At 43.6% G+C, this 20,532-nt stretch overlaps 1 protein-coding gene across 1 annotated transcript in view; it reads right to left on the reverse strand.

The window, feature by feature from the left end:
• The window catches only part of srp72 (signal recognition particle 72), a 60,938-nt gene that overhangs the window by 7,497 nt on the left and 32,909 nt on the right, over positions 1–20,532 (reverse strand). The window contains exons 11-15 of the mRNA XM_033020446.1: positions 19,260–19,332; positions 19,001–19,065; positions 12,685–12,780; positions 6,067–6,170; positions 2,266–2,343 (exon numbers count right to left, since the gene is read on the reverse strand). Coding sequence (XP_032876337.1) covers positions 2,266–2,343; positions 6,067–6,170; positions 12,685–12,780; positions 19,001–19,065; positions 19,260–19,332 — 416 coding nt within the window. The remainder of the gene's footprint in view (positions 1–2,265; positions 2,344–6,066; positions 6,171–12,684; positions 12,781–19,000; positions 19,066–19,259; positions 19,333–20,532) is intronic.

The raw sequence follows: 20,532 nt of genomic DNA on the forward strand, positions 1-20,532 counted from the left end.
ACATAACCATTAAACCATTATTCTTAAAAATCTTTAAGATTTCTCAATCTATCCAGGGACATTTCGACAGGTAAATAGGGCAAGTCATAACAGGATAAGGACCTAGTGTGGGCAAACGTGATTGGTTTAGATGAGCCAAAAAGTCAGCATGGATATGGTGCCCTGAAGGGCTGTTGCTGCGCTGACAACTATGATGAATATATATTAAATATACCAATATATTTAATCATGGAGAGTACCAAATTATGCAATTACTTGGTTACAAATTAAAATATTAGCTGCTCATCCCATCCCCAGCAGTAAGGTAGTTCAGTTTTCAGACATATGCTCCCTAAAACACTTTCCTGACACCCTGGACTTAACTCCACACCAGGCACATAGGACACAGAACATGGAACAGGCCCCTCGGCCCACAATGTTTGTGCCGAACATGATGCCAAGTTAAACCGATCTCATTTGACTGTACATGATCCATATCACTCTGTTCCCTGCACTTACATGTTATCTAACCTATCTAACAGCCTCTTAAATGACACTAAGATATCGCCTCCACCACCACCCCTGGCAACGTGTACCAGGTCCCCACTACTCTAAAAACACTGGCTCCACACATCGGTTAAACTCTCCCCCTCTCACATTATAGCTATGCCCTCCAGTTTTGGTCATTTTCACTCCAGGAAAAAGGTTCTGACTGTCCTATACTTCTGTCATCTCCCCTCAACATCCAATGTTCCGGAGAAATCAATCCAAGTTTATCCAGCCTCTCCCGGTAGCTGCAACCTTCTAATCCAGGCAGCATACTGGCAAACCTCCTCTGTACCCTCTGCAAAGCCTCAAAATCCTTCCGGTAATGGGGGCAACCAGAACTGCAACAGAACTGCAATTGCGGCCCAACAGAAATATCGCACCATAAGCCTTCTTTTCCACTCTATATTTATGCTGCCACCTTCAGTGAGCTATGAACGTGGACTTCACCATCCCTCTGCACATCAATGCTGTTAAGGTTCTTGTCATTAACTGTATACTTTCCCCTAATATTCAACCTCCCATCCTCACATTAGCTCGGGTTAAAATCCATCTGCCATTTCTCCGCCCATTTCTGCAGCTGGTCCATATCCCGCTCTATCTTTTGACAGCCCTCACTGTCTGCAACTCCTCCAATTGTGGTCAACAAACTTACACATCTACATTTATGTCCAAAGTAGACAAAAAATGCTGGAGAAACTCAGCGGGTGAGGCAGCATCTATGGAGAAAAGGAATAGGTGACATTTTGGGTCAAGACCCTTCTTCAGACTGATCTGACTGTCCAAGTCATGTATTGACATTATAAATAGCAGAGGTCCCAGCACATATATCTACAGAAGTCCACTGGTTACAGACCTCCAGCCAGAAATCTCCATTCCACCACAACACTGTCTTCTATGAATATGCGAGTTCTGGATCCAGACAACTAGGTCACCATGAATCTTAATCTTCAGGATCAGCCTACCATGAGGGACTTTATAAAAAGTCTTACAAAATCCATGTATATAACATCCACCGTCCTACCTTCATCAATCTCCTTCATCATCTCCTCAAAATACTTAATCAAGTTAGTAAGGCATGTCCTGCTGAAGAAGGGTCTCTGCCCGAAACGTCACCCATCCCTTCTCTGCAGAGATGCTGCCTGTCCTGCTGAGTTACTGCAGCATTTTGTGTTTATCTTCTGCAGTTCCTTCCTACACATAAAATACGATGCTGTCTATCCCTAATTCATCCATTCTCCGATACCATCTACCATCCTAGTCATCCTGCTCGTTTCCTCTCCTCCGTACTCTCATCTCCCATAACCGAGCCTCACATTTCCCTTGTATCCTCCCTCTTTTCCGTCGCTGTTCCACCCGTTTTACATTTCACTCCTCCTCTTCTCTCCTCCTCTGCAACATTTTTGCTTCCTTTTCACCCTTAGCCGTTATCACTTAGCCCACCCATCTGCCAATCATCCCATCACTTGAATCCGCCTATCACGTGCCAGGCTTTACCCCACCCGCACCTCTTTTCTCCCCCTACTCCATCAATCTGAAGGGTCCCGACCCAAAACATCGTATGCCTATTCCCACCATAGATGCTGCCTGGCCTACTGAGTTACTCCAAAGCTGTGTTATCCTCGATATTATAGCATCTGCAGTTTCTTGTGTCGACATTGCTACTCTTCCATTTGCTATTACTCGAAGATGTTATAAAATGTTATAAATAATAAAAAATGCTTTTGACTTAAAGGATACATCTTGGCTTTTTCGGAGTCCACCAATGAATATGCAGAGATGAGTTGTGCCAAAGTCCGTACATCTGCAGAATTTTGTCTAGACAGAAAACAAAACCAAGTTCATAAGTCATAGGAGCAGAATTAGGCCATTCGGCCCATTGAATCTACTCCGCCATTCAACCATGGCTGATCTATCTTTTCCTCTCAATCCCATTCTCCTGCCTTCTATCCCATGACACGCCTAGTAATCTAGAATCTGTCAATCTTAATATCAATTATTAATAACCCATTTTCTGTTATTTGCACTTTATCAGTTTATTTATTCATGTGTGTATCTATTTATATTATGGTATATGGACACACTTATCTGTTTTGTAGTAAATGCCTACTATGTTCTGTGTGCTGAAGCAAAGCAAGAATTTCATTGTCCTATACAGGGACACATGACAATAAACTCACTTGAACTTGATCTAGAATCTGTCAATCTTCACCTTAAATACCCAAAGACGTTCCGCACCATCGCCCGTGGCAGTGAATTCCATAGATTCTCACCTCTGACTAAAGAAATTTGTGTTCATCTTCTTTCTATAGATATGTCCTTTTATTCGGAGGCTGTACCCTCTGCTCCCAGACTCTCCCACTAGTGGAAACATCCTCTCCGCATCCAAGAAAAACAAGTGGTCTGGTAATGAAATTAAACCACTGCTGTCCAGGATTGTACCTGTACATTTCATTTCATACATGCAAACCATCAAGCAGTCACAAATTATACTTTACATTGGAGTCAGAGCGACATAGATCATTACCACATAAAAACAGGCGCATTGGTCCACCTTGTCCATATTGACCAAGTTGGCATATTGGGCTAGTCCCATTTGCCCGCATTTTCCCCATATCCCTTAAAAACATCCTATCCATATATCTGTCCAAATATTTTTTTTAAGTCAGCATGCACTCTACTGTGCACATATAGAAGTTAGAGAGAGTCATAGAAACATAGAAAATAGGTGCAGGAGGAGGCCATTCGGCCCTTCAAGCACAATAACCTGGCCCTCAACACCAGCAAAACCAAGGAACTGATTGTGGTCTTTGGAAGGGGTAGAATGGGGACCCACAGTCCCGTTTATATCAATGGGTCGATGGTGGAAAGGGTCAAGAGCTTCAAATTCCTGGGCGTGCACACCTCTGAAGGTCTTTCCTGGTCCGAGAACACTGATGCAATTATTAAGAAAGCACATCAGCGACACTACTTCCTGAGAAGACTACGGAGAGTCGGTATGTCAAGGAGGACTCTCTCTAACTTCTACAGGTGCACAGTAGAGAGCATGCTGACCAGTTGCATCGTGGCTTGGTCCGGCAACTTGAGCGCCCAGGAGCGGAAAAGTAGTAAACACTGCCCAGTCCTTCATCGGCTCTGATCTCCCTACCCTACCATCGAGGGGAACTATCGCAGTCGCTGCCTCAAAAAGGCTGGCAGCATCATCAAGGACCCACACCAATCTGGCCACACATTCATCTCCCTGCTACCTTCAGGTAGAAGGTACAGGAGCCTGAAGACTGCAACGTCCAGGTTCAGAAATTGCTGCTTCCCCTCAGCCATCAGGCTATTAAACTCAACTGAAACAAATCTCTGAACACTAATAGACCATTATCTGTTAATTTGCACTTTATCTGCTTATTTATTGATGTGTGTATATATTTATATAATGGTGTACGGACACACACTGATATGATATGTTCTGTATTCGTGCCTACTATATTCCGTTGTGCTGATGCAAAGCAAGAATTTCATTGTCCTATCTGGGACATATGACAATAAACTCTCTTGACTTGGCTCTTCTTGGGCACCGGTATAATTGATGCCCTTTTAAAGCCGGTGGGAACCTCAGACCTCAGAAGTGAGAGGTTGAAAATGTCCGTAAAAACTCCAGCCAGTTGGTCCGCACAGGTTTTTCGAAAACGAACAGGAATACCATCAGGTCCAGATGCTTTTCGAGGGTTCACCCCTCTGAAGGATTTTCTGACGTCGGCTTCAGTGACTGAAATATCATCACAGCGAATGGGGGCTCGGGAAGGCACATCAAAGCGTGCGTAAAACGCATTGAGCTCGTCAGGGAGTGAAGTTTCGCCGACATTCGAGCTGTCTCCTGATTTCGCCTTGTAGGAGGTGATTGCATTCAGGCCCCGCCACAGCTGTCAAACATCTGTCTCATCCTCCAGTTTGGAGCAGAAGTCCCTTTTGGCCTTTTTGATGGCCTTACCAAGGTCGTATCCAGACTTCTTGTAGACCATTGTTTCATCAGACATGAATGCCCGGTGTCTGGTCTTCAGAAGAGTGCGGATCTCAAAGTTCATCCATGGTTTCTGATTGGGAAACACTCGGAAGGTTTTTGTAGGGATGCAGTCCTCCACACATTTCTTTATGAAGTCTGTAACGACTGTGGCGTATTTGTTCAAGTCCATTGCCGAGTCCTTGAACATTGCCCAGTCTACAGACTCCAAACAGTCCTGGAGTTGTTCCTCTGCAGATCAGATGGTTATTGGCTGCAACCTTCCCTCCATTGATGAACTGTACACTGCAAGGGCCAGGAAGCGAGCGGGTAAGATCATCTCTGGACCCTCTCACCCTGGCCACAAACTCTTTGAATCACTTCCCTCTGGAAGGCGACTCCGGACTGTCAACGCTGGACATAAAAACAGCTTTTTTCCCACGAGTAGTAGCTCTACTCAATAACCAAAAATCTGTAGCCACCTTTTGCTCTGGTATTTTATTTAATTCACATGTTTTATTATTAATGTTTAATTTTTTATATGTCATTCATAACTGTCACTGTATGTCACGTTGTCACTTGTGGGCAGAGCACCAAGGCAAATTCCTTGTATGTGACTACTTTGCCAATAAACTTATTCATAAACTTAGATGTTGTAAACAGTCCTCTGATCACTTTTCTTCATGCCTTGCGGTATAAAACATACAGCAGCAGTGATGCTTCGTGGAGAAGGACGACAGAGTCATAGAGTGATACAATGTGGAAACAGGCCCTTCGGCCCAACTTCTCCACACCGGCCAACACTGTCCCAGCTACACTTGCCTTCGCTTGGTCCATATCGTTTGCAAACCTGTCCTATCCATGTGCCTGTCTAACAATTCCTTAAACAATGGGATTGTCCCAGTCTCAACTACCTCCTCTGGCAGCTTGTTCCATACACCCACCACCCTTTGTGTGATAAAGTTACCCCTCGGATTCCTATTAAATCTTTTCCCCTTCACCTTGAACCTATGTCCTCTGGTCCTCGATTGCCCCACTCTGGGCAAGATACTCTGTGCATCTGCCCGATCTATTCCTCTCATGATTTTGTATTGTATACCTCTATAAAATCACCCCTCATACTCCTGTGCTCCATGGAATAGAGACCCAGCCTACTCAACCTCTCCCTACAGCTCACACCCTCTAGTCCTGGCAACATCCCCATAATTCTTTTCTGAACCCTTTCAAGCTTGACAATAACTTTCCTATAACGTGGTGCCCAGAATTGAACACAATATGGAATTATAAACACTGGGATTATAACCAGCAGCACCATCACATATTGCCCAGTGACACAGGACAAGTGCGGCAGGGATGTTAGCAATAATTCTATATTCAACCATACTAATAAACAACTCTCTGCTTCACAAACCTCCAGTTACTAGAGAAAGTAGTGACATTTTCACAAAATAAACAGTGCAAATTAAAGTAACGTCTTGCAATACACAGTCAGTGCCAATGATCCATGTTACTGAAGCAATTGCTAAACTATAGAGAATGTTATAACGTACCTCCAAAGTTGATCCAAATCACTGATCGCTTCCTTCTGCCGCCCATATTTCAGTTTAAAATTGGCTGCTTCTCTCACTAATAGCAAATGCGCCGGGGTATTTGGCTATATTTAAAAACAAAATGACAATACATGACACCATGTGCCCCACATCCCAAAAATAATGAAAAAAATTTGCATTGCGCTCCTTCATGGAATGTGAGGGGAAGTAGAACACAGTGACAAAATCACAGAGAAAGCTCATAAACGCCTCAGTTTTCTTAGAAGATTAAGGAGATTCGGTATGTTGACATAAATAATCTCACAAACTTGCACAGGTGTATGGTGGAAAGCATACTGACTGGTTGCATCACGGCCTGGTTCGATGACTCAAACACCCAGGGATAAAAGAGATTACAGAGAGATTAAAAAAGGACAAAGTGTTGGAGTAACTGGAGCTGGCCAAGGCCGACTGGAAAAGGATCCTAGCAGGAATGACGGTGGAACAGCAATGGCAGGGATTTCCGGGCATAATCCAAAAGATGCAGGATCATTTCATGCCAAAGAGAAAGAAAGATTCTAAGGGAGTAAGAGGCAACTGTGGCTGACAAGGGAAGTTGTGGATGGAATAAAACTAAAAGAAAAGCTGTATAACATAGCAAAGAGTAGCGGGAAGCCAGAGGATTGGGAAACTTTCAAAGGACAACAGAAGGTAACAAAAAGGACAATATGGGGTGAAAAGATGAAAGACGAGAATAAGCTGGCCAAGAATATAAAGAAGGATAGTAAAAGCTTCTTAAGGTATGTTAAGAGAAAAAGATTAGTAAAGACAAATGTGGGTCCCTTGAAGACAGAAACAGGTGAAATTATTATGGGGAACAAAGAAATGGCAGAAGAGTTGAACAGGTACTTTGGTTCTGTCTTCGCAAAGGAAGACACAAACAATCTCGCAGATGTACTAGAGGACAGAGGATCTGGGGAGACAGAGGAACTGAAAGAAATTTGCATTAGGCGAGAAATAGTATTGGGACTGAAGGCTGATAAATCCCCGGGCCCGATGGTCTGCATCCCAGGGTGTCAGTGTGAACTGCGAAGAGGATGCTAGGAGGTTGCAGGGTGACTTGGACAGGTTGAGTGAGTGGGCAGATGCAAGGCAGATGCAGTATATAATGTAAATAAATGTGAGGTGAGTTTTGGTCTCCTAATTTGAGGAAAGACATCCTTGTGATTGAGGCAGTGCAGCGTAGGTTCACGAGATTGATCCCTGGAATGGCGGGACTGTCATATGAGGAAAGATTGGAAAGACTGGGCTTGTATTCACTGGAATTTAGAAGGATGAGAGGGAATCTTATAGAGACATATAAAATTATAAAAGGACTGGACAAGTTAGATGCAGGAAAAATGTTCCCAATGTTGGGGGAGTCCAGAACCAGGGGCCACAGTCTAAGAATAAAGGGGTGGTCATTTAAAACTGAGATGAGAAAAAACTTTTTCACCCAGAGAGTTGTAAATTTGTGGAATTGTCTGCCACAGAAGGCAGTAGAGGCCAATTTAGGAGAGTGGGAGAGTTCAATGTTTAATGTTGGGTTGTAAACTACCCAAACAGAATATGGAAGACACTGCTCGGTCACAGGTATCGACCTCCCCATCATCGAAGGGACCTACAGGATTCGGCAATTTCTTATATATGTGGGAAAGTGCAATTATAAAATGTATCTCAAGGATCAAAGCAGAACTGAAGGGCATTGCTTAAACACACGATGAATGAATGAATACGTTTATTGTCATTGCACAATACTGTGCAACGAAATTCCATTACATCTCCTCCGGTTAAAAAAAAATACAAACACGACAACCATTAACACATATGTACACTTATTAGTAAAAAATAAATAGGTATTTTAAAAGAATTTAAAAGAATTTAAAAGAATTTGGCGGCATTTCTTGGAATTACATTTTACTTCCCCAGCATACAAACATTGTATACATTCTAAAATGTAAATGTATACAAAAAATGTTCACAAAAGTGAGTGGCTTTGCAGATAGTGAAGATGGTTGTGAACGATTGCAGCAGGATCCGGATCGATTAGCCAGGTGAGCGGAGGAATAGTTGATGGAATTTAATACAGAGAAGTGTGAGGTGTTGCATTTAGGGATGTCGAACAAGGGCAGGACCTACACAGTAAATGGTAGGCCTCTGGATAGTATCGTAGAGCAGAGGGATCTAGGAGTACAGGTGCATGGTTCCTTGAAGGTCGAGTCGCAGGTAGATAAGGTGGTCAAAAAAGGCTTTTGGCACTTTGGCCTTCATCAGTCAGAGTATTGAGTATAGAAGTTGGGAGGTCATATTGCAGTTGTATAAGACGTTGGTGAGACCGCATTTAGAATATTGTGTTCAGTTCTGGGCACCATGTTACAGGAAACATATTGTCAAGCTTGAAAGGGTTCAGAAAAGATTTACAAGGATGTAGCCAGGGCTAGAGGGTGTGAGCTATAGGGACATGGGTCTCTATTCCATGGAGCGCAGGAGGATGAGGGGAGATCTTGTAGAGGTGTACAAAATCATGAGAGGAATAGATCGGGTAGATGTACAGAGTCTTTTACCCAGAGTACGGGAATCGAGGACCAGAGGACATCAGTTCAAGGTGAAGGGGAAAAGATTTAATAGGAATCCGAGGGATAACTTTTTCACACAGGTGTATGGAACAAGCTGCCAGAGGAGGTAGTTGAGGCTGGGACTATCCCATCGTTTAAGAAACAGTTGGACAGGTACATGGCTAGGACAGGTTTGGAGAGTTATGGACCAAGCGCAGGCAAGTGGGGCTAGGGTAGATGGGACATTGTTGGCCGGTGTGGGCGAGTTGGGCCAAAGGGCCTGTTTCCACACTGTATTACTCTATGACTCTATAAGCATACTGCAAAGCACTTCTGATGTGTCTGTTCTATAATATTCTTGTTGCAATGGAAGAATGTTGTACATTTTTTTAACGTCTAGATTAAATGTAGAATATAGAACCTAGAATGGCACTGCAAAAACACCTTCACCCCATACCAATTGCCTGCAGATTATCTATATACTTGCATTCCCTGCCTGGTCACTTTAGATGCCTATTAAATGTTGCTTTCATATCTCCTTCCTCCCCCTTCCCTTGGCAGCACATTCCAGGTACCTACCACTGAGTGATCAAACACTCTCTCTCACCTAAAACCTACCCCCTCTGGTATATTTCAAGTTTGTCCAACTCTCCTTCAACCCGATACCCTCCAATTCAAGCAACAATCTGATGTACCCTCCGCATCCTTTCTGTAAAGCAGTGAGCAGAAGCGCACACTTGGCCAGTCAGCATTAATGGCATCAATGGTGGCCTTGTGGATATGGTGAAGAGCTTCAAGTTCTTTGGTATAAATATCACCAAAAGTTGTCTTGGACCAACCAAGTTAAAGCGAAGAAAACACACCAATCCTTCTATTTGCTCAGAAGACTGGGTGTTTGACACATCTCTAATGACTGTTAACAACCTCTTGCAATGTACTGTGTAGTGAGGAACTGCAGATACTGAGGACATATTCGATTCCTCTGCCATTTCTTTATTCCCATTATCACTTCTCCTGCATAATTTTTCAGCAATCCCACATCAATTCTTGCCTCTTTCTTATTGTTTATATGTCTGAAGAAACTTTTATCCTCATTTATATTATTGGCTAGCTCCCCTTCATGTTTCATCTTTTCTCCCCGTATTACCTTTTTAGTTCCCTTCTGTTGGGTTTTTTTATTTTTATAAAGCTTCCCAATCCTCTGGCTTCCCACTAATCTTTGCAATTTTATATGCCTTCTCTTTTAGTTTTGTGCTGTCTTTGTCTTCGTTTGTCAGCCACATTCTCCTGTTAGAATCTATCTTCCTCTTTGGGATGAACAGTTTCTGCACATTCCAAATTATTCCCAGAAATTCCTGACTTTGCTGTTCCACCGTCATTCCTGTCAGAGTCGCCTATCCAATCAACTTTATCCAGCTCCCTCATGCCTCTGTGGTCACCTTAGCTCAGCTGTAACACCGACACATCCAATTTCATTTTCTCCTTCTCAAACTGCAAGATGACGTTTATCATATTATGGCTACTACCTCATAGTGATTCCAAGATGGCGGCGCTGCCTTAGCAGCTGCGACTCGCTTGCAGTCCGTTTGTTTTTTCTTTTTATGTTTGTTCTTTTGTCCTGTTTTAGTTAATTTTTGGTTTTATTTTTATTTTATTATGTTGTGTATGGGTGTGCGGGGGAGAAACGTGTTTTTGGTCTCTTCCTTCGGGGGGATGCGACTTCTCTTGTCGTATCCCCCGTGTCCGTCTCCGTCTGCGCCGAAGTCTAATGGCGGAGCTGGCGGCCTCGGAGCTGGGGCAGCGTTCCAGCGGCAACATCAGAGCTGTGGCGTTCCGGCAGCAGCGGCAGCCCGGCATCGGAGCTGTGGCGTTCCGGCAGCAGCGGCGACCCGACAACGGAGCTGTGGTGTTCCGGCAGCAGCAGCGACCTGACAACGGAGCTGTGGCGTTCCAGCGGCAGCGGCGACCTGACCTCGGAGGATCGGCCACATCGGGAGCTCACAGGCAGCCTCGGAGCAGAGGGAGAACAAGGAGGGAAGAGACAAGGACTTTAAGATTTTTGCCTTCCATCACAGTGAGGAGGTGCCTGGTGAACTCACTGTGGTGGATGTTAAATTTGTGTTTATTGTGTGATTTTGTCATTTTTATTATATGTATGACTGCAAGGCAACGAAATTTCGTTCAGACCGAAAGGTCTGAATGACAATAAAGGCTACTTTACTTTATAGAGACTCATTTAACTTAAGCTCACTAATCAAATCTGGTTCGTTACACAATACCAAATCCAGAATAGCCTTTTCCCTAGTATGATTGACTACAAGCGGCTCTAAGAAGCCATCTAGTAGGCACTCTACAAATTCACTCTCTTGGGGTCCAGTACCAATCTGATTTTCCCAGTCTATCTGCATATTGAAATCCCCCATGACCACCACAACATTGCCTTTCTTACATGCAGATTGTATCTTCTGATGTAACTTGCACCCTACTTCCTGGCTACTGTTTGGAAGCCTATAAATAACTCCCTTCAGGGTCTTTTTACACTTGCAGCTTCTTAGCACTACCCACAAGGATTCTACATCTTCTGAGGGGGCGCCATCCAGTTGGGTATGGCTGCCCTGCGTGCAGCTGTCCGTCCTATCATTTTTATTTTTAGTACGTTAAAAAGTGTTGTTTGGAGGTCTATTCCTTTTATGTGGGGCGGAGGGGGAAGGGGGAAACTGTATTTCTCAGTCCCTACCTGGTCGGAGAGGCGGCTTTCCTCCGAGCAGCATCTCGACCCGTCCTCGTGGCCTAACATCGGGGTCTGGAGTGGCGTTTCCTATACTAAGTGCATTGTTCCCTATACTAAGTGCATTGAAATACCTTTAGTTCAGTATTCACCACCGTCCTCCTCACACTGTTCCCAATTTTGCCTTCTGAAACTTTCCATCCAATTACTTCTGGAGGCTTCAGTCACTTCTCCTGCACTCTCCTTCCCTTTAATTTGATCCACACATCTCCAATTTGTTGACCCTCCCCCCCCCCCCCCCCACCCCCAATTTAATTTAAAGCCCTTTGTACGGCCTTGGTTATACGGTTTGGCAGGACCCTTGTCCCAGCCGGGTTCAAGTGGAGTCTGCCCCGTCGGAACAGCTCCCTTCCTCTCTAATACTTGTGCCAATGTTCCTCAAATTCAAATCTACTTCTCACACACCAATCTTTGAGTCACACGTTCAACTCCTTAATCTTCTCAACCCTATGACAATTTGCTCCTAGGTCAGGTAGCAATCCAGAGATTATTACCGTTCTGGTTCTGCTTTTCAAATTACTCCCAAGCTGTTCAAATTCCCTCAGCAGAACCTCTTTCCTTGTTCCACCTACGTCAATGGAATAAACATGGACCACGACGATAGGATCTTTCCCCTCCCGCTCTAAATTCCTCTGCAGGTCAAGTGAGATGTCCTCAACCCAGGCAGGCAATAGTCTTCAGGATTCTCGATTCTTGTGACAGAGAATAGTGTCTATTCAACAGAATATACTGTCCCCAATGGCGACTACGTGTGTCTTTAGTTTAATATTGAGAAACATGCCCTTCGGCCACCGAGTCCGTGTCGACCAGCGATCCCCATACACAAAACACTATCCTACACACTAGGGACAATTGACAATTTTTTACCAAAGCCAATTAACTTACAAACCTCTACGTCTTTGGAGTGTGGGAGGAAACTGGAGACCCCGGAGAAAACCCACGCAGGTCTCGGGGAGAACGTTTATACATTCCCCCCTCGAATGGCTCCCTGATCCAGAGTGCCTCCAACCTTCCCGACTCCATTTACGTTCCATGGCGTTTTCATGGAAATAAATTTTCATAAATTATAAAAGGTTGAACCTTCCTGTAATATATTACTCATTGCATCCTGTCAATCAGAGGAATATTTAATACATACTCCCTGTTTCCTATAAGTCTGCATCAATGGCTGATCCTTCTGCCGATATCTTGCTGTTCCCTTCGTATGCATTTGTCATTTTTATAATGTTCAAAAACAAAAAGCATAGCAAGTGTTACCTGGTGTTCCTGGTACCACTGGATAGTTTGGCAGAAGATTTCTATTGCACTATCAATATCCTCCTCATGGCTATACATAGTAACTAAGGCAGACACCTGTTGAAGAAAATAATATTTTCAATAGTTACAAACCAAACATTTCCTCAACTTTCTAACATAACTAAAATTCATTATGTTTCAGAGCAGAGGGATCTAGGAGTACAAATACAGATATCCCTGAAACTGCTATTGCAGGTGGATAGGGAGGTGAAGAGGTCTTATGGCATTCTGGTCTTCATCAGTCAAAGATTAGAATATAGAAATTGTGACGTTATGTTACTGTTGAGCAAGACAATGGTGAAGCCACACTTTTCAATTTTGTTCACCCTGCTATAGAAAAGTTCAAAAGTTCATAAGTCGATAGTTTTACCGCTATCCCTCGTGGGCCGGATAAATCTGGTCAAGATGGTCGTCCTACCCAAATTCCTGTATCTTTTCCAGCACGTCCCTATACTTATCACTAAATCTTTTTTTGATAAATTAGAAAGGACAATATCTAAATTTTTATGGGGTAGCAAAACCGGCTAGAATCCGAAAGGCGATACTGCAGTCTCCTAAGAGTGACGGCGGTTTGGCACTTCCTGACTTTAGGCGATATTATTGGGCAGCTAACTTGCAAAAACTCCTGTATAGGATGAATGATGATTGCGACCACCTACCGACCTGGGTACACATGGAAAAGGCGAGTTCACATCTCCCGTTGCGGTCTGTCCTATGCTTCCCAATTGCGTCCCTCTCGCTCAAGATATGGAGTCAACTCAGGAAAAACCGGTTTACAAGGCCCTTCCATCTTGACCCCGCTGCTTAAAAACCACATCTTTAAACCTTCAAGTACAGACCACGCATTCAAAACCTGGCATAGCAACGGTATCAGTAGTATCAAAAACCTATACAAGGATGGCATCTTTTCGTCTTTTGCGGAGCTCTCGTCCAACTATAGCCTCCCAAACTCCCACCTTTTTCGTTTTTTCCAGATTAGGGATTTTGTGAAGAAGACATTCCCCCATTTCCCAAATCACCCCCCTGAAACCCTGACCGATACCATCTTAGCTCTAGATCCCAACCGGAAGAAATGCATCTCTGTTTTGTATAACTTGTTAGGGTCGGTTATATTGAAACCTCATTAAAAGCTGCGTGGGAGGGTGAGCTGAATACGAAACTAACAGACCAGCAATGGGACTCTGCCTAGGATTTGATCCATTCTTCCTCCATATGTGCCCGTCATGGCCTAATCCAATGCAAAGTCCTTCACAAAGTCCACTACACAAATGCAAGATTATCTAGAATTTACCCCGCTGTTAGGGACACCTGCAACAGATGTAATCAATCTCCTACCAACCATAGCCATATGTTTTGGTCTTGCCCTAAGCTAGCAGCCTTTTGGAGGAGTGCTTTCGACTTGATAAGCAGAGCCTACGGCCAGACTATTCCTCCAAACCCACTGTCAGCCATTTTCGGTACCCCTCCCAACACCAGCCTCTCTGTTGCGGTGAAACGGGTCCTAGCTTTTACAACCTTGTTAGCCCGGAGACTGATCTTGCTTAACTGGAGGCTCACCTGTCCCCCGACACACGCCCGCTGGATTAAGGAGGTGCTTTACAATTTAAAGCTTGAAAAACTTAGGTTCTCTCTCAAAGGCTCTACCAAGACATTCCTAGATACATGGAACCCTTTCTTGGAACTTGTTAACTCTCTCAACTTGTCCCCGGACTCAGAAGAGGACTGAGTGCTCTCCACCGTTGTTCTGCTCTACTGCAGCGGCTCTCCCCTTAACCCCCCCCCATCCCCACACTTATTTATTTAATTACTTACTTATTTACTGTTATTAGTGACCCACTTTTTTTTAAATTTTTTTTTTTATTTTTAATTTTTTTAAATTACTTTTTGTTTCGTTTACCTTACCATATTTGTATGGATGTGTATGTATGTGAGTGTTGTTTGTCCCCGTTTGGTTCCGACCTGATTCGGGTGGGTTGAAGGTGGGTAAGGGTAAGGGCTTTGAGGGTCGCTTACATACTGTTGCACAATTATGCCTTGATTGTCACTGTCTGTTATCATTGTATGTATGCAAATTGCTGTGAAATTCAAATAAAAAGATTTAAATCACAAAAGTTCATAAGTCATACGAGTGGATTTAGGCCCTTCGGCCCAACGAGTTTACTCTGTCATTCACTCGTGGCTGATCTATCTTTTCTGCTCAACCCAATTCTCCTGCCTTCTCCTCATAACCCCTGAAACCACGGCTAATCAAGAATCTGTCAATCTCCGCCTTAAAAATAGCCGATGCCTGCTATCACAGCCGTGTGTGGCAATGAATTCCACAGATTCACCACCCTCTGACTAAAATTCCCCTTCATCTCTTTTCTAAAGGAAAATATCTGGAAAGAGTGCAGAGAAGATTTACAAGGATTTTAGCAGAAATCAAGAGCTCAAGCTATAGGGAGAGATTGGAGAAGCTAAGACTTTATTCCGTATCACCTATCCATGTTCTCCAGAGATGCTGCCTGACCTGTTGAGTTACTCCAGCACTTTGTGTCTTTTTTTTTTTTAATAAACTTTTTTTGCAGTCCCTTGTGTGTACAAACGTTGGGACATGGTGATGCAGCTGTACAAGTTATTGGTGAGACCACACTTGGGAGTCATATGCGTAGTTCTGTACGCCCAAAGAGAGGATGGATAAAACTAAGTTGGAAAGGGTGCAAAAGAGATTCAACAGGATGTTACCTAGGATCGCAGGCTTGAGTTATAGGGAGAGGTTGGGACTTTTCCCTTTGGAGCGTAGAAGCCTGAGGGGTGAGGTACACAAGATAATGAGTGGCATGGATAAAGTGAACGCTCCTCATCTTTTCCCCAAGGTAGAGGATTCTAAAACTAGAAGGCATGGGCTTAAGATGAGAGGGGGAGTCTATGGATCATCGATTTATACAGCACGGAAACAGGCTCTTCAGCCCAACTTACCGACCAAGATGCTCCATGTATGCTTGCCCACCTGCCCAAGCACCCTATAAAAGCATCACCCTATCTATTCCTCTCATGATCTTAAACACCATAAGATCCTGCTGAAATCTTTGATAATCATTTTCAGTCTACGTCACCACCCATATAACCATATAACAATTACAGCACAGAAACAGGCCCTCTCGGCCCTTCTAGTCCGTGCCGAACACATACTCTCACCTAGCCCCATCTACCTGCTCTCAGACCATAACCCTCCATTCCTTTCCCGTCCATATACCTATCCAATTTATTTTGAAAATGGTAAAAACAAACCTGCCTTCACCACTTCCACTGGAAGCTCATTCCACACAGCTACCGCTCTCTGAGTAAAGAAGTTCCCCCTCATGTTGCCCCTAAACTTTTGCCCCTTAATTCTCAAATCGTGTCCTCTTGTTTGAATCTTCCCTACTCTCAATGCAAAAAGCTTATCCATGTCAACTCTGTCTATCCCACTCATAGTTTTAAAGACCTCTATCAAGTCCCCCCTTAACCTTTTGTGCTCCAAAGAATAAAGACTTATCTTGTTCAACCTTTCTCTGTAACTTGGGTGCTGAAACCCAGGCAACATTCTAGTAAATCTCCTCTGTACTCTCTCTCTATTTTGTTGACATCTTTCCTATAATTAGGCGACCAGAATTGGCCTCACCAATGCCTTGTACAATTTTAACATTACATCCCAACTTCTATACTCAATGCTCTGATTTATAAAGGCCAGCACACCAAAAGCTTTCTTTACCACCCTATCTACATGAGATTCCACCTTCAGGGAATTATGCACAATTATTCCTAGATCCCTCTGTTCAACTGCATTCCTCAATTCACTACCATTTACCATGTACGTCCTATTTTGATTTGTCCTGCCAAGATGTAGCACCTCACACTTCATTTCACTTGCACTTTATGTGCAATGTGACAAATAAAACCGTATTGTATTTTAATATCAGCATTAAACTCCATCTGCCATCTTTCAGCCCACTCTTCCAAATGGCCTAAATCTCTCTGTAGACTTTGAAAATCTACTTCATTATCCACAACACCACCTATCTTAGTATCATCTGCATACTTACTAATCCAATTTACCACACCATCATCCAGATCATTGATGTACATGACAAACAACAGTGGACCCAACACAGATCCCTGAGGCACCCCACTAGTCACCGGCCTCCAACCTGACAAACAGTTATCCACCATTACTCACTGGTATCTCCCATTCAGCCACTGTTGAATCCATCTTGCTACTCCACTATTAATACCCAATAATTGAACCTTCTTAACCAACCTTCCACATGGAACCTTGTCAAAGGCCTTACTCAAGTCCATATAGACAACATCCACTGCTTTACCCTCATCAATTTCCCTAGTAACCTCTTCAAAAAATTCAAGAAGATTAGTCAAACATGACCTTCTAGGCACAAATCCATGTTGACTGTTCCTAATCAGACCCTGTTTATTCAGATGATTATATATATTATCTCCAAGTATCCTTTCCATTAATTTGCCCACCACTGACGTCAAACTAACAGGTCTATAATTGCTAGGTTTACTCTTAGAACCCTTTTTAAACAATGGAACATGCGCAGTATGACAATCCTCCGGCACCATTCCCGTTTCTAATGACATTTGAAATATTTCTGTCATAGCCCCTGCTTTAGTGTTATCTGCAAACTTAACCATGCCTTGCACATTCTCTTCCAAATCTTTGATATAAACAACAATGGGCCCAGCACTGACCCAAAGGCACCCGACTAATCACAGGCCTTCAGTCCAAACAACCCTCTGTCTCCTTCCATGAAGCCAATTCTCTATCCAGTCATTCTGTGCCAGACCTGATGCCAAATTAAACTAATCTCTGTCTGCATGTGATCCATATCTCTTCACCCTCTGAATATCCATGTGCCTAGATACAGAACCGGATACAATTAGAACTATTAAAAGACATTTGCACAGATATATGAAGAGGAAGGGCTTAGGAATGGGTCAAAAGCAGGCAACTCGATCCGCATGGACAAAATTGACCGAAGGGCTTATTTCTATGTTTACTGCTCTATGAATCTATGATAAATCCTGTTTACTTTCACATTGTCTCCAGATTTAATATCTGAAACATTTTTGTATCCAAAATCATTCCATGAAATTAACCAATTTGACAAGGAACGGTGCCACAATAAAAGCAAATACGCTAATACTTTTCTACTAGTCCTTACCCTGGAACACTCCTGCCCTCGGAATCTTGAAATATAACGGTTGGGCAGAATGGTGAGAATATGGAGCCGATAAGCACAAAGGATGGCTGGAGATTTGATGGGAGATCTGATAGAAGTGTATAAAATTATAAGAGGCATAGATAGGGTGGACAGTCAGAACCTTTGTACCAGGGTGACAATGTCAAAGACTAGATGGCATTGCTTTAAGGTCAGAAGGAGAAATGCTTAAAAGACAAGTATTTCACACAGTGAATGGTAGGTGCCTGGATCCTTGTGTCAGGGGTGGTGGTGGAGGCAGATACGATAGTGGCGTTTCAGAAGCATTTAGATAGGCACATGGAAATTCAGATGGTGAAGAGATATGGTTCACATGCAGACAGAGATTAGTTTAATTTGGCATCAGGTCTGGCACAGATATTGTGGCCATTCCTGTGTATAAAGTTTTATGCTTCATGATCTCTGATGTTAGGAACCGATTTCTTTATCATGATACATAGGATGCCAATATGTTGATAATGGTGAAGATAGACACAAAATGCTGGAGTTACTCAGGCAGCATTTCTGGATAGAAGGAATGGGTGACGTTTTGGGTCGAGACCCTTCTTCGGATAAATAATGGCAAACTATGAGTCCATGTACAAAATGTGTGATTGGGCCACACGCACTGCCAGAGTCAGCATGCGATCTATCATAAGTATTCTGAGCTAAAACCAGGCAAAGGCGGGACAATAAAATATCAATATCTTTAACATAAGTTAGGATCAGAGGAATCCAAGGGTGGGAAATAATGTAGGAAGGAACTGCAAATGCTGGTTTAAACTGAAGATGGACACAAAATGGAGTAACTCAGTGGGACAGGTAGCATCTCTGAATAGAAGGAATGGGTGACATTTTGGGTCAAGACTCTTCTTCAGAATTACAGGTTTTTTTCTGATAAATGATAAATCTGAATTAAACTGGCAAAGTAAAGTGCATGGAATGCTGACTCGGAACCACCGAATATGCTGGGTACACATAACAGCCAGACATGTCACTTGATATCATTTTCACCACAACACGATTTTAAAACTTACCATCCCAAGTTTGTTTGTCTTCTCATCAATTGATCTTAAGATGTCACATGCTTTTGTAACATGACCTTTAGGAAAGAGAATGAGAGGTAAACAAGAGAACACAACAAACAGCTTAATATCAAACACCCATTTTCAATGTTTTTCCACTCTACACTCAGATGAATGGCCATTTATGATCAATTATTGAACAGCAATTACAAAAGGGTTGTTAATTAATTAAAATACAGTTTTGTTACCATCTACGGAGCAGGATGCCCACCTTGGACAAGATATAACTGTGCCACTGTCATCTTCAATTCAACTTCATTTTCTGGGTGGTGCTCCAAGAAATCCTTCAAGTCAAAATGCATCAAAATACTTATATTAACTCATGGTTCTTAAACAACAAAATAAAAATGGTTACATCACAGTAAAGCACTGTAATAAGAGTTTTTCCACAACAGCCTGCGGCTCATTGCGCTGTGGCCAGTAACACTACAGTTAAAGCCTCATAGCACTATGACCAGTAACGCTACAGTTAAAGCCTCATGGCACTGTGGCCGGTAGCACAATGTCTAAAGGCTCATGGCGCTGTGACCAGTAACGCTACAGTTAAAGCCTCATGGTGCTGTGGCCAATAACGCTGCATTTAAAGCCTCATGGCTCTGTGGCCGGTAACACTATGTCTCAAGCAGGGGTCAGCAACCTACGGCCCCCAGGCCCAATGCGACCCCTAACCAGAAATCATCCGGCCCGCCGAGCTCTGGCTGCACCGCATCTTGCGCAAAGCCGCCGGCACGGCCGCGCACCTTCTGTGAACGCGTTTAAGAAAGAACTGCAGATGCTGGAAAAATCGAAGGTAGACAAAAATGCTGGTGAAACTCAGCAGGTGAGACATGCAAGGATTGCATGAGGCTGCCTCACCTGCTGAGTTTCTCCAGCATTTTTGTCTACTTTCTGTGAACACGTGATTTGATGCCTGCCATCCGGGGCGGGATCCATGTGTACATGTGATAGATGTGGCCCGCCATCCGCTCACAGACATGCGTCCTGACTCCCTGGTCTAAAGGCTCTCAGCGCTGTGGACGGTAGCGCTACGTTCAATGGCCGGTAGCGATATGTTTAAAACTGTGGCCGATAGCAAAGTGGGGGGGGGGGGCTGGCTCGGATGCCTCTGCAATTGGTTGCAGTTTGAATTGTGAGGCAGCGCTATTGGCCAGAACTTAACGGCAGGTCTTTTCAACGGCTGATTTATGCCGATATAAAGGCAGGCGCTAGTAAGCCATAAGTTAGTTCATGTACGGGAGGGGTTCACCGACGGGCTGAACCTCGTATCCGGGGTGAACCCCGTCTTCTCTGCCTCTGATCAGCGCCGCGGATGGAGGCAGAGAAAGAAAGAGGCGCGCTGTTGTAAAACAGACCTTGCGCATTCCGAGACAAGTATTGTTTTTGTTCTCTTTCTTGCCAATAAATCTGATTTGTAACTGAACAGACGAGTGAGCCTTTTCCTGTTCAACTAGTCAGATCCTTGAACCTTGAACCTGTCTGACGAA

The sequence above is a fragment of the Amblyraja radiata genome, chromosome 1 (assembly GCF_010909765.2).
Source record: "Amblyraja radiata isolate CabotCenter1 chromosome 1, sAmbRad1.1.pri, whole genome shotgun sequence".
Lineage (NCBI taxonomy): Eukaryota > Metazoa > Chordata > Chondrichthyes > Rajiformes > Rajidae > Amblyraja > Amblyraja radiata.